Source organism: Triturus cristatus, chromosome 8 (genome assembly GCF_964204655.1).
Source record: "Triturus cristatus chromosome 8, aTriCri1.1, whole genome shotgun sequence".
Taxonomy (NCBI): Eukaryota; Metazoa; Chordata; class Amphibia; order Caudata; family Salamandridae; genus Triturus; species Triturus cristatus.
This window is the reverse complement of record NC_140591.1, coordinates 1,430,436,214-1,430,451,921: the sequence shown is the minus strand read 5'-3', so window position 1 is coordinate 1,430,451,921 and position 15,708 is coordinate 1,430,436,214. Positions and strand designations below refer to the sequence as shown.

General features: G+C 44.4%; 1 protein-coding gene across 4 annotated transcripts in view; it reads right to left on the bottom strand.

Moving 5' to 3' along the window:
• Positions 1 to 15,708, bottom strand: part of DLG2 (discs large MAGUK scaffold protein 2) — a 4,361,751-nt gene that overhangs the window by 1,579,398 nt on the left and 2,766,645 nt on the right. For all 4 annotated transcript variants that reach the window (XM_085623221.1, XM_085623223.1, XM_085623224.1 and 1 more), the window contains one exon: positions 3,646 to 3,782. In XM_085623221.1, the coding sequence (XP_085479347.1) occupies positions 3,646 to 3,782 (137 nt within the window). The remainder of the gene's footprint in view (positions 1 to 3,645; positions 3,783 to 15,708) is intronic.

The window sequence follows — 15,708 nt, the reverse complement described above, 5'->3', positions numbered from 1 at the left end:
TCTAAGAACGTTTGTTGCATTTCCTATTCAAGTCTCAGTACCTTTCTTTGCACTTTGTTTCTCATTATCTGATAGATTTTTCAACTAAATTTGGTGATTATGATCAAATTCTAAATGTTGTCATAAACATTGCACATTAAAAAGAAAGTCAATATACAAGAGCTATGATATATTTTTTTACTAAACAGGCAGTCACAAGTGCAGTTAACTTGCAGACAACAGAGTCATGATTTAAATAGTGCAGTAGCACCGGGCCCACAAGTTGTCTGAACTTCTCTAAACACATAACATTGCTATATTTGACTACTAAACAGGCAGTCACAATTGCAGTTACCTTGCATTTAAAAGGGACTTGATTTGAATGGAGCAGCAGGTGCAGTGGCAACAGGGTCAAAAGCTCTAGGGACCCCACTAAATCCAGATTAAATCCAGATTAGTGCTAATTTTTTACTACTAAACAAGACAATCACAAGTGCATTTAACTAGCAGGCAATAGGGTCATGATTAGAATGGTGGAGGAGGTGCAGTGACACCATGACCAAAAACTCTAATCACCCCACTAAACACTTTATATTGCTATATATTACTATGCAACAGGCAGTCACAAGTACAGTTACCTTACAGACAACAGGGTCATGGTTTGAATGGTGCAGCAGGGGTAGTGACATCAGGCCCAAAAGCTGTCAGAAATCCTCTAAACACCTAATATTGCTATATTTTACTACTATACAGGCAGACACACTTGCAGTTAAAAGGGGCTTAATTTGAATAGTGCAGCAGGTGCTGTGGCTCACGGGGCAAAAACTCTAGGGACCCCACTAAACGCAGAATAACGCTAAATTGTACTGTTAAACAGGCAGTCACAAACGCAGTTACGTTGAAGGCACTAGGGCCATGATTTCGATGGTGCCCCAGGTGCAGTGACACTGGGGCCTAAAGCTCTCAGGACACCATATATAACAATGTTTTACTACTAAAAAGGCAGTCACAATTGTTTTACCTTACTTTTTTTTGGGTCATGATTTGAATGGCGCAGCGAGTGTAGTGGCACTGGGGCCAAAAGTTGTCATAACTCCTCTAAACACTAAATATTGCTATATTTGACTAATAAACAGGCAGTTACAAATCTAGTTATCTTGCAGGCACTTAGAGCATGATGTGAATGGTGCAGCAGGCACCATGGCACCAAGCACAAAAGATGTCAGAACTCCTCTAAATACATAATATTGGTATTACATTAATTAATTTTATTTCCCACTTTCATTTTATTTTTCAAACTTTTGCTATTACTTACCCACACTATACCGTTAGTAACAGTGCAATATATTGACTTTTTGTACATAAACAAGTCATAACACTTTAACAGACTTTCTGTTACGTATATTGTTATGTATATTGTACAACTACTCGGTAAGCTACAACTTACAACAAAAAAGCATATTATTAATCACATTGGCGAAACCTAATGCATTTGCCAATGCCTGTTTTAAATGCACTTCGACCGCTGCTCGTAGCACCCTCATCTCCCCCCGACTACCTCTGATACAGCCACAGGGATGGAGTGGGGTCACCATTAGCGCGGCAGCCGGGCCCATGCCTGCCTTGACTGCACGATTTAAAAGCATTTTGCACTTCCCAGAGGCTTGGAGAGTGGTACTTTACATTTTTTCTGCAAAGATCGATGGATAAAAGAGAACTATTTGTGTCAAGGGCTATGCATGTTGATTTCCATTTCCTGAAAAACAGCTGCTCTGTTGATTTTCATGTTGCCAAAAGCTGACTTAATTAACATCTTTGTAAATATAGCAGTGATATGATGCTTTAAGGGAAGGACCAATTGATAAACTACACTTTGTTTCAATGGGGACACAGAATGTAATGGACATCTAGCAAACAGAAAAATTCCGGTATACACTTTTTCATTTCAGATGTGCTTGCTCACTCATTCAGTGCCTCACTACGTTTAGAGTCCACCGGCCGCCACTTTCTTCCAATCATACAAAAAAGGCTCTTTCATTACCGGAATAACTTCAACTGTTTTTTGATCAGGTTTACAAAATTTAGAAAAAAGCTTGAAACTAGAACAACACCATTCTCCTTCTTACACTGGCTTCCCAAAATTGCACCTAATATCACACAATAACATGGTCAATCCTCCTTAGTTTTAACCTTCTTCTGGGATCACTTGAGGGGCATGTGCGGATGTCATTCCTATTGCCGAAGCTATTCCACATGCTGGCACTCATCCGGGAAGAATCTCACAGGAATATTCCTGTCCATGATCTTCCATCAGCCTCACCAGGAATCAAGTGTGCACTACGAGGGATGGTCCTCTCGTCACAACTTCACTCGGCCCGACACCAGAGCAGTGGGACCAAGGAGCAATAAGGGGAAGAGAAGAACCTCTAAAGATGAACCCGAAAAGTCAGAACTAAATCGGATGCATGGTAAATAGACTGCCCTTTAATGGTCTGAGACACGAGGGAACAATGTGTCAAAAAAGCTGGTCAATGGTTTTTGGAATATGCTATGGAAATGGCTACCAGAGATCCAGGGTCTTCTATACCCTTAGAGCCCGCCATTGCAGGCTCTACTGGTCATTAAAGGCCAACTCCAGAGTTAAAGCCCCGTGCCGAAGGCAAGGGCCTTTAACAAGATAGTGGGCCTTTAATGGCCGGTAAAGGCCGCTATGCAGTGGCAGCTCCTCCGCTATGGCAGAGGAGCATTGCCTCACTGCTTTCAAGCAGTGCGAGAAAAGGAAAAATAAAATTATAATAACTTTCAGTTATTATCATCAGCAGGGGGAGTGGTTTGCTCACTCCTAAGTGTGCAATGACTGTTTGGTCTGCCCTATCGGGCCGCCCAAACAAGTCATGTGCACTTCCCCTGTTCTCCATGCAGGCTGCATTACAGCCTGCATGGAGAACAAGCCCAGGCTCCCATTCCCTGATTGAGCTGCATTGCAGTGTTGGGATTGGTCAGGGGAGCCTGGGTGCCTACCAATCACAACACTGCATTGCAGCGTTGTGATTGGTCAGTGGAGCCTGGCTGTGCTTCCGTCAGAGAAGAGAAAGAGCAGAGACAAGGGGACCCAGCGCAGCGGTAAGTTTATTTATTTTAGTTTTTAATGTTTTTTTCTTTAAATGTGCGAGTCCCCCCGTGCGACACCCCTCCCACTGCGTGACTCACCTTCCTCACCACCCACAACCAATGCCGACCGGCACTGCCAATACGGAGGGCTCTAAGGTTATTCGAACATTCCACTCCTAGAGGGCAGAATATTCTAATTTGTAAAACAAAGGCCTCACGGAGCCCGAGAGGGTTCAAATCTCCTAAGGCTCCGTGAGGCCTTTTGCTCACAGCAACAACTGTGAACAAACAGTGGAATGTAGGAGCTCCAGACTTCCACCAGCCATTAGAAGCCCAGAGCACTCCAGTGTCTTCAATGAAGCGCACAACATTCCAATGTTCTAATGATAAACAAAGAACAGGGACAAATAAGAAGAGTGAAGTGGTAATTAAGACTTCACTGCTTTGCCTGTGAATGTATACATTTAATAAGCATTGGTGGAATTATTTCATCGTGATTCTGTCATCACTAATTACATCAGAGTTTTCTCAAAAACAGCATATGTTATTTCTCACCATAAGAAGCCTGTCTCCAACTTGCAATCTTCCATCTTTTTGTGCGGCACCTCCACCAATAATTTTGGTAACATAAATACTGTCATCTCCTGGGATGTGCTGGTTTCCTACTCCTCCTGCAATGCTGAAGCCCAGTCCTAAAAAAGTAATTTGGTTAACATTAATTGTGACGATTGCACAGTTCCCATGAGGAAAAAGTCTATATTATAAATTATATAAAATAGCAGGCAAACCACAACTCAACAAACTGGGTCTTGCATTTTACAAACATTAGGTTAACGATGTGATGAGAAAGTTTTTTCATCAACATAAAAAAAACACACAATTTCGTCCCTTGTGATCGGATCTGATCTTCTCAATAGTTAGTGAGTGGCATATCAATGTATAGTTTTTCAGTTTTTTTCATTCACCCCTGATATAGGCATGGTTATATAGGATATGGCTGTGTTCAGTTGTATCGTATGTTGGTCAGTTAAATAGCAAAGGGCCATAAAGTTTTTAAATATGTGTCAAAGATATATTGCCAAGATCGGCATAGCGTTAGGGATAACTCATGGCTTATGGATTCACTCTAGTTTAGTTGTTCCGTTTATAATATCAAAATTAGCATTTTTTCATTACATTTCCCAAAGACATTTATAATTTGGAAAGAATTTGGATTCGGTCATGAGCTGTTTTACAACTGCTACCAGAATAAATAGGATGCTATTAACTAGACTCTCTCACAAATGGTTGTCTGTGCTAAAGTTTTGAATTCTCGAGAAACTAAAGAAAGTTACAGTCACCCTCAGAACAATGAGATCCAAGGAATACCACAGGTCCTGTTGACTTCACCCTAAGTCTCAGCTATTGGGAGAAATTAATAATTACCAGGGCAAACGCACCCAGAATTACAGACTTCCCCAGGAATTTCTCATATCTACAAGTACTCTCAAAGTTGAACAGTTTAGCCCCAGTAAATGTTACTTGTACCTCCTGGATTAGTAACTCCTGTGGGTGGAGTTACTGGGCCTCACAAAGGAGGATTTAGAAAGAAGCTCTTATTGTCACCACTTTGCAGCAAGTAAAATTCAGATTAAGAATATGAAGAATAGGAAGAAAATGTATCTCACAGATTGATATTTTCAGCATCCAAAATGGCCCATGAACGATTGGTAGGCAAATGCTTTGCTCACAAAGCGGAAAGCCACACTTTGTTTCAGGAGGAAAATGTGCACCTCCTATTAACGTACCTTCTCTAATCACTTTGGACAATCACATGGAATATTTCTGAATTTCCCTCAGTAGCTCAAGATATATTGTATGTAGTACTCTCTATTAGTTGCTCCATAGGCTCGCTCTCCCAGTATCTTTTGCATGGTGAGGCTAAGTAACCCCCTTTTACATTTCAACATCTACATGAGGTGGGCTTCCCTGCTCTGCTTTGCATCTGTTCCAAGGCCAATCAATTGGGGAGTGTATAAGAGTTTGGCAATCTATCTGTTGCTCAGTTAATTATACATGCCGCTAGCTAGGTGGCTACAATCCAGGTCGTGTTTATAATTGGGCTCTGACCAGGGGCGCAACTAGACCTGAACTTTGGGGAGGGTGGCTAATACACCAAGGAATGGGGCAGGGCTAACATGCGGTGGATTTAACATGCCACTTACCCCTCTACCTGGCAGAAAATAACACCTGCTATAGCCTCCTAAAATGGTCATGCAAGGATTATCCTAGGGCAAATCTTCAAAGGCCTGTTTCAGATAGTAACCAACACCAAAATACGTGTCTATTACAGTAATTCAGTGATTCCATGTAACCAAAAAATGGTGTACAGGCTTTAACGTAGTGTAATAGGAACCCACGCTTAAAGACCTGTTGGCTTTAACATGATTCTCAGAATAAGTCAAGCCTACTGCACCTGTTGTAATTTTTCATAATAAACAGATGAAACCCATGGCAGTGGACATTGCTTCATTAAGGAAAAATAATTAAGCTTAAAACCTTTATCATTAGCACATCACCAAAGCCGTCTCAGACCTACCATAACAAGCATAAGCATTCTCATAAAGCAGGCATCAGGCAAAGTCAGAAACATTACTAATACTTATAAAAATACTGTTGGCAAAAATCCTTAGGAAGGACTAACAAGGACAATTACAGTGAAGATCTTCAACCTCTGGGGTTTATTCAAAGACAAACCCAATACCAAAACCCTAGCCTACTACAGTAATTTTTGAGAATCGGTGTAAGACAGTATCTGTCTGCAGCGGTGTTTTACTTCGTGTAATGACATTACTTCCTTAATCTAACCACCCTTAAATCTTTACACTTAATCTCCATCATAATTTTTCTAATGACCCATGTCTATAATTTATCTTATTGGTCACAATTTCTCCTCAAGGTCTTGCCTACCCCATCGCTCACCAAGGTACTGCTCCCCTTGTACACTAGTGCTATTATGCTTCCAAGGTATGCTGGTTCGCTTCTATTGTAGTGACCAGATCCTTTCTCCTCACTATGCTATCCACACTTTGTCTTATGGTGTACCCCTCTCAGTGTGCCATTTTGTCTCTCTCTGTTAACCACTGAATCCAGAATGTTCCTGCATGGGGCTGCTTCTCTCTTGTTTTCAGAATGTGCTTTTCTCATGGTGCAGCTCTCTCCTACAGCGTTTCCCTCTGAAAAGGGATACTTTCCCACGCTGTTGGTTTTACATACAGCTCCTCATCAGGGTAGCATTCTCTGCTTTCAAGGTAGTGTCCTGTCATTCTGAGCATGCTGCTATCTCTCTGGATGCTCCATCCCCTCAGGCAGTGTTTTTGCCTCTGGATTCCCCACTATCCGTAACTAAAACACATATATCCTTGGGGTGCTGTTGTTACTTTGAGCTGTGGCCAATGCGTCTCAGATACTGCTCCACCTAAGGAAATCCTCTCATGGTTCTGTCTATCATGAGTCATGAGCACTCTCTGGGAAATTCGTTGCAGGGTGTTACTTTCTTTATATATTTATGCTGCTACTGTATTGTAGTATAGATTGTGGGTTCATTGTTGACATCTGCTAAGTTAGCATGAGCTTCGCTGCCATGAGGCTGCTTTTGCGCACAACACTGCATGCATAGATTTCGCAAGACTCTGTTTGTGCCCTTTTCACATGAGAACTGTCTGCATTTCGCATTCTCTGCCGTGCTCTGAGGTTTAGTCTGCACACGATGTACAAGGTCGATCAACAATGCCCCTTGTTATTCTGTTCTGGTCAGTTCCTCGCACCTAGACATAACATGACACACAGCTGCACTACTGGAAATCGTATGTTTTAATATTGCAAGCGAAGCATGTGGTTGACACACTTACCGGCGAGAAGAGCTGTGCTTGTCCTGAGATGTAAACCTTTCATCTAGACCTTGAGGTATGGGGTCTGCTGACAAAGCCCAGAGGTCTTCTTTTCTATAATAAACTATTTCTTACCATGGAGAGGGTGGTTAGGTATTCTAGCCCTTTTCAACTGTCTTTATAAAATGATATCCCAGTTTGTATTCTCTGGAATTGTATATATGCTGACTATATTGTTTATGCATTTTGCTGCTAGTAATGGCATGTGTACTGTTCCATAGAGAGCGTTAGTTAAAATAAACATTTTAAACTATACCGCGACTCTGATTACTAGCATTGTGGACAGGTATGAGTGAGTGAGCAAAAGAGTTGTCTGGCTACCACGATTCCTAAGAGAGTCGGAGTGTCGTGTTCCTGGTTGTCTAATCATTGGTACCTTCTCTGTTAGTCGGAGAATGAATTAGACACTATAGCTAGTCGATTTGGGATTTTGGGTACTAATGTGGTAGGTTGGTACACCCCTATTCACTGAAGTCCTGTTTTCGTGTGCATAGTTCCGTATATGTGCAGAATCCCTGCAACAGTATCTTGGGGTGCCGTCCCCTCTATGCAAAACCTCTCCTGGAGTGCAGATTTCTCTGTTATCTCTTCCCAGTTCCATCTCCATCAGTGCATTGTTTGTATTTCTAGTACTGCTTTCAAAGGGTGTTGCTGTCCTCTCACTCTGGTGTTATTTCTCAGGTCCTGCCCCTTTCCTGTGAAATTCCTATCCGGTTACATGGTTCAGTCTACCTTCTCAGAGTGCTCATGTTTCTTTATGATACTGCCCTCTCTTAGGTACCACCCTTTCTCTGCTGCCTTTTAAGCTTCTCTCCCATCAATCTGCCCCCCCTTCAAAATACTGTTCTGTTTTTCTTTTCAACATGCTGCTCTCACTCTGGATGCAGTCCCATACTTGAAAATCCTCTCTCTAGGTGCAGCTTTCTATAAGTGTGCAGCTCCATGACGTGGATAATAGCCTCGATGCACTACTGTCCCTTTGAGATGTTTATGCAGACTTACTGCGAAGCCCTTCTCATGATACTGCTCAGGCTTCCTGCTTAGAATACTGCTCTTTGTGCCACTGCCCCCTCCTGCAATATACCCCATGGTGCTATCTCCTCTCTCTGAAACACCTCAGGGTTCTGTTCTGGCTTCTCCTTTTCTGTGCTGCCTTTGCTCAGTGTACTGCTCCGTTTCTGTGAAATGCCTCTCTTGAAACAGCTGTCTCTCATTGTTTTTCTCCATCCTAGGGACAGGTCTCAGCACATTGTTGCTACTGGAGCTGTTACTCTCTCAGTTTGTGCTATTTGTCAGGGTGCTTCTACCTCCGTCTGAAACACCTCTCAGGTCAGAGTGCTGTCCTTTCCACCGGCAACTCTTATGTTACTGCTCCCCTCATGAAACTGCTGGCTTCTCAAATGCAGTTAGGATGGGACAGCCTTGCCATGTTAACTATTTTACCCTTGTTTGTCTGCCAATTAATTGCACTGTTTCACAGATTTGCTTCCATTGAATGAGCTTTGTGTCACAAAACTGTCACTGTTCCAATCATATGTTACCGACTAAAGAAACAGTGGCGTGCCACAAGGAACCCCTTTGAGAATGCTGCTCACAAAACAGCCCTCAGCAACTACCACCGAAGCATCAAGGAAGCCAAGAGAAGAGCCATCACAGCCCACATTAATACAGCGGCCAACCACATTAAAAAACTCTTCAAAATAGTCAAGGAATTATCCAACCCAGCAGCCCCAGAGAACAATATCCACCCCTCTCAAGAACCCTGCGACACCCTCTCGGACTACTTCCACAGTAAGATTCCCACCATCTATAACAACTTGGACCCCCGCCCACTGCTCTCAACCTCAACAACCTCGACCAACCAGCACACACACACCAACTGAATGTTCATCACTTGGTCTCCGCTCACCACTCAGACAACCACTACCACCATGTCATCCATTAACTCTAGGGCACCCACCCATCTCTGCCCCCACCTTCTTTTCAACCTCGGAACCGACCATATTAGCTCGGAACTCACCAGCATCATCAACACCTCCCTCACCATTGCAGCCTTCCCGAACAGATGCAAACATGCAGAGGTCAGAACCCTCCAAAATAAACCCTCTGCAAATCCCAAAATCTAAAAAATTATCGACTGATCTCCCTGCTCCCCTACCCAGCCTAAGTACTCGAGAAAACCATCAACAAACAGCTTACTCAGTACCTTGGACAAAACCACCTACTTGACGCCTCCTAATCAGGATTCTGACCCCAACCACAGCACTGAGGCCACCCTGATCGCTGCTACAGATGACATCAGAACCCTCCTCCACCATAGAGAGGCTGGGGCCCAGATCCTTCTCGACCTCTCTGTTGCTTTCGACACCGTCTCCCACCACACCCTCATCAACAGACTCTACAACATTGGCATTCAGCAAACTCCCTACCGTGGATCACCTCTTTCATCATAGGACACACACAGAGCATCTAGCTGCCTCCCTTCACCGCCGTGACATCTTATGCAGTGTACCGCAAGGATCATCCCTCCGCCCCACCTGGTTCAACACATACATGACGCCCCTCGCAGACATCATCAGATCCCATGGCCTCAACATAATTTCCTACGCAGATGGCACTTAACTCATCCTCTCACTCACTGAAGACCCCTCCACCATCAGAATTAACTTCTGCTACAGCATGAACGCCGTAGTCAACTTGATGAAAGATAACTGCCTTAAACTCAACTCTGGCAAGACAGAAGTCCTGATCTTTGGGAAGAACACAACGATATGGGAATACAATTGATGGCCAGCAGAACTCTGACAAGCACCCACACCTACAGTCTATGCACTAACCTAGACATCATCCTCGACAGCAAACTGACCATGAAATGACAAGTCAATGCATTTGCCTTCTCTTGCTTCTACACCCTTCATACGCTCTGCAGAATCTTCAGATGGACCCTAGTCAACACCAGAAAGACCTTCACTGAGCCTGTTGTCACCAGCTGCCTCTACTACGGCAACGCTCTCCATGTCGGCATCTCCACCCAGCTCCTCAAAAGACTCCAGACTATACAGACTGCTGCAGCCAGACTCATCCTGGATCTCCCCCAAATGAACCCATATCACCCCACCTCAGACACCTCCCCTGGCCTCCCATCTGGAAGAGATGCCAGTTCAAGATCCTCACACATGCCTACAGAGCACTGCACAATCGAAGACCGACCTACATCAACCAATGACTGAACTTCTACCTACCGTCAAGACACCTGCGCTGCTCCTCACTAGCCTGTGTCCACATACCCGCATCCATCGCAGTGGTGACTGCTCCTTCTCCTACATCGCCGACACGACTTGGAATGACCTACCCTTCCATCTTCAAACAGCACCATCCCTGGCGGACCTTAGGAACAAACTCAAGACTTGGCGCTCTGACAGAGACGTCGCACCCACAGCACCCAGATACTCTCTAGGGATGACAGTGCTGTGCTATACAAAAGCTGATTGATTGCTGTGTCTTACCAGAAGGATGCGTATGTTATTACTGTGACCCATTCCTAAACTCAATTAGGATTTTGTTTATGAAAAACAAGTATGTGACTTACAGAAATCTAACACACTCTTTCACATTCTATTTGTAAATCTGTTTATTTTATTTGTTGTTTTTGACCTATAATTCTCCATCCCTTATCACTGCCTTCCTCTTTCCATCCATGAGCTATGTCTGTCCATCCATATCTGGACAGAACATCTTCTCCCTTCCACTGGTCCACTCACTATCCACCCTTGGCATTGTCTTTGTGTCTATTCCACGTCTCTCCACCCAACGCTCTGCTGTTCACCCATCCCTCGTTCTTGCCTGCCCTTTCATCCATTTACCTTAGCTACCATTCATTGCTATGTCTTTGACTCTCCGCCTTTGCTTTAGGCCTCACATTTGTTCTTTGGCCTGTCTCTCCACCCACTCCTTTATCTTGTCTCCAAGGTCTTGGTCTAAAAACCAGTGTACCTCCTATACCTGTTTCATCTCTAATCTCGGTCTGTCCTCACATCCCAGGTATAAGTCACACCCCTCCTTTTTTCTGTCAGCCCATACTTTGGTGCTGTTTTAACTCCTGTATCTTCAGCATGTCTGTCCACTAATTCCTTCACCCTTCTTCCTCCACTGGTTGTTAGTATCTCCTTGCACCTCTAGTCCTCCAGTCCATCCCTGGCTTCCTCAGCTATCAAGTCCCTCCAACCTCACTTAGCTCTTACCCTACGTTGTCTCCACCTATTCCATCCCCTTCCACCACATCACCCTACCCTTGGATCTAACCATTTCACGCCTGCCTGTGCCACACCTGTCCTCGGTCTGTTGCGAGTCCCATTTCCCTCCAACCACCCCTTGGCCTTGCAGCTACAGACAATTTTACACCCACCAGGATTTTGAGGCCCAGATTAGAAATGTTGCAGCACAAAAATGTACATTTTGCAGCACACAGTTGCACTTTTGCTGCATTATTATTGCCCTATATTTTACTTACAATAACTCCTTTTCAGTTTTAAATTAATGGCAACTAAGCCTTCAGAGTATTCCATCTTCGTATAGGCATGTTTAAGGTAGCTGAGGGTGTTTGTTTGCTATTTCCATTTATTTATCGGTATTTATCGACATCTGAAGAGTGGAAGACTGAACTGATTCTACTAGGATTCAAACTCATAACCTGCTAGTTAGCCTAAAAAGTAAACAACAAGACCTTGACTTATTGAATGAATTGGTGCTAAAACACCTGGGCATAGATCTACAAAGGTTTTGCATCAAATTTGTGTTACTTTTTTGGTGCAAACCCGATGCAAAATCCAAACAGCAGTCCATGTAAGGACTCTGCTGAATGCTCAAAATGCTCCCGGCAAGAGTTCACAGCACCGCTTAACTCTCCAGTCTACAGCACAACACGGCACTGCTCACTCTCCTCCCTGCAGAACCTCAATGAACCCCCACAATACTGCATCACTGCAAGAGCTCCCTGCACCTATCACAGCTCTCACTCACTACAGGAGCTCCTTGCTTGCACCACTCACTCACCTCCCAGAAGGAGCACTCTGCAAATCTCCCCCTCCATCATGCAGGTGCTCCCTGTGCGCTTCAGCGTCCTCACTGCAGGAGCGCCATGCACCTGTCCTTTTCCTTCCTGCAGGAGCTGTCTTCACCCTCACAATGCTCAATACAGGAGAGCATTGTACTTCTCATTCACTTCCTAGAAGGAGCACTCTGCTTCTCTCCCGACACCCCTCACAAGATTCCCTACAGGAGTTCCCAAAACCCTAACTCTCCTCCCTATATTAATTCAATGCAACCTCACAACGCTCACTGCAGGATCCCCTTACAACTAGGGGTGGGCGGAATTTGCGAAATCCACTTTCGCAAATTATCGCCAAAATGTTTAAAATTATCGCAAACAAGCATGTTCGCGAGATTTTCTGCATGGTTGCGGGTCGCTAACTTACCCATTTGGTTGCTCGCGGGCACGGCCATCTTGTTTTGAGTTGTCTCGCGGTGCATGATCGTGAGAAGAAAGACGTGATAACGCGAGGCATGACGTCACTGCGGGCGCGAACTGTCGCGAGACAGCGCAAATGGCTAAAAACAATCCAACATCTCATGGAGAACGCGACCGGATCAGAAAACTTGTCGGCGAACGCAGGGATTCAGGTCCCCAGTCCACTCCATTCTACCCAAGTCCACTCCACATCAGTCCAATCTACCCCACTCTAATCTACCCCAATCCACTCCAGTCTATCCCACTCCACTCCAATCTAACCTAACCCATTCCACTCCAATATACCCCTATCTAGCCCACTCCCATCTACACCACTCCACTCTACCCCAATCTACCCCACCCCACCCGAATCTACTACCCCACTCTACACCAATCTACCCCACTCCAATCTACTTCACTCCAATCAACCCCAATCTACTCTACTCTACCAAAATGTATCCCACTACACAATCTAGCACAGTCTAACCGACTACAATCTACCACACCCCACTTTTAGCCATGCTAAACAGCAGCCACACTGTTGTACAACATTGCTGAAACACATTGCCACAGCCAATAGCTCATTTTATGTCCCGAGGGTGACCTATAAAATCCTATGCCCGTTATTCCGGTTCTTGCAATTCTCCTTGCTTTCTGCAAAGGAAGCAGCTACTATTCAAGAGCCATTAGGTAACTTAAAATAAAGCTCTCTGAGAGAGTGAAAAATGTTGCTTTCACTGCTGCAAGACTATTTTTCTATTGTTGCACTCCTTAACTAATGTTTCGATAATTTTGTAGAAATGCTAAAGGCTCTGCCATTCACATTTCAAATTAAGGACAGAGTTGATTTTGTTGCCAAATTTAAGAGTCCTGCACCCTGAATTCTGATATCCAATTACAAGATGACAGTGATTTAAATTCCTCGCATGGAAGCACGTTTAGATCCTGAGATAGCACAGCTGGTTAATGTGTCAGCTGTGGTTATCTGCAGGTAGCTTGTCGGTTATGGATATGGAGAGTAACAAATCCATCTACTAAACACGAGCGGCCCCTCCGCTAAGGCGAAGGAGTTTCACCCCACTGTAATTTCAGAAGTGCAAAAAGTAAAAATAAAATGATAATAACAGGATGTTTTTATCATAATATTTTTCAATGTAGGACTCGGAGTCAGGTCGGGCGGGGCTGGGCTCTGTGACACCACAGCAGGGTAAGGAGTGGTTTGCACACCTCCAAGTGCGCATGACAATTTGGCTGGCCCTCATGGTGCGTGCACTTAGCATGTTCTCCACAGGGCTGTGTTGCACAGCTCCCTGGAGAATATGCCCAGGCTCCCAAGCACTGCCTAAGTGGCCAAACAGACTGCTCAGGCCAATCACGGCGCTGCATAATTGTTGTGATTGGCTGGGAGAGCACGGCAGCCTTGGTGCTTCCACTGCTACCATGAAGAGGACGGAGGAGAGGAGTGTGGCGGCGCAGCGGCAAATGTACTTTTTTTTATCAATAAGACCCCCATTCCGAGGCAGCTGCCACTGCTACTAAACAAAGAAATAGGGTGCCACACTTGCTCAGGTCCTCTCTGCTGCATCTCCGTACACCAACATCAGCATTTGACCCTCTAAGGGCCTCAGATGCTGCTGGTCTCCCAAATGCACTCACTTCCCCTGCCTTCTCCTCACTTCTTCAGGCCTGCCGCAGCGGAGCAACAACCTTTAGGCGTGTTCTCTCAGGTGGACTGAGCCAGCTCCATAATTTGAATTGAAAAACAGCATGTTTTTGATTTTCTGAAGAGCACCATTGAAATGCATTCTTGTTAATGCGCTCGAAAGAAGGGCTGGCCATCTTGGTTTTTTTTGTTTGCCTTAAACAGTATGGAAACTTTCTGAGCACAGAGGTAAACACATTTTTCACCATAAATGTCTTCAGTTTTTTTTAACAATAGGGTGCAGAGTCTAAACATAGCCCACAATGGCTGGTCCTCATTATCCGTGCATCTGGCATTGCTCAACTGCACCAGCCCTTAATGTGAACTCAAACAAAATTACTGGTGAACAGTTATGTGCTCCAGGAGGGCTGATACATTAATAAAAGGTCCTCTAATCTGCAGGAATCCATTGTAGTCAATTTGTAAGAAATAAATGGGAACTGAACAATAACCACCATTGAGCAACTTTGTGTTCCACAGTTGCAATATTGAAAGTGCTTTTACCCAGCTCTGCCATGTAGCTTTTGATCTTGTGCGGCGGGGTGTGGACCACAGGGCCTGGTCTTGTATGGTGAGGGCTTGGCCACAGGGCATGGTCTGTGGCCAGGATGTGCACCCAATTTACCACAGTCGGTTAACTCCCCTAACCCCAAACAGACACAAACAACCACTTTTGTTTTTACAAAAAATTTTTTTTTTTTTATCCCATCCCACGGGGACTCCCACAGTAGTCTAAGGGGCCACGCTGCCCCCCACCCCCCACAAGATCCAGGGTGCCCTTGCCCCCTTATATCTTATATTTTTTATATTTTCAGGACACAGGGACTGGGGTGCCCAAACCCTGTAATGGCAGACACATTATTTTTGCTCGGGTTGCAGCCAGCTAATCACAGTGTGTGCTCTGGCAAGGCGGCCAAAAGGAAATAAAGCCCTCTTGGCCAATCGGAAAGTTGTGTGCCTGCTGAACTTGAGCAAACTCAACCGTTCAAAACAATCCTTTGTAAAACCGTCCAGAAGGCTATACATTCATAACCTTACTTTCACAAAAACTAATGAACAGATTTACAACAAATAACAAAAGACACACTTTCTTGTTAAATGTACCTTCCTGCCACATTTGGAGTAATTCTATTCAGCCATTTTGGCTGTAGCGCTGTTAAACAATCCATATGGTAATTGCATAGGGGAAATTGTGTGTTGGATCGCCCCTTTTTCTTGGCTCCCACTTGATGGATGATCCCAAAACCATCCAGTAAGGAGCTCAGGTGGCTGAACTTGTTTTTGGAAAGGTTTGTGAAAGTTCGTCGAACGGCACCAAGTTATAGCAAAAACAAAATCAATTTCCAATGGTAACTGGGGAACACCATTTACAACGATGGCAAAGCCACGAATGCCTTTACAACTAAACAGTCTTTCCCACAACTGTTTATACAACGAAATGTATCTATGGTAACTAGCTCCTAACTATGTTTGCACAGTGG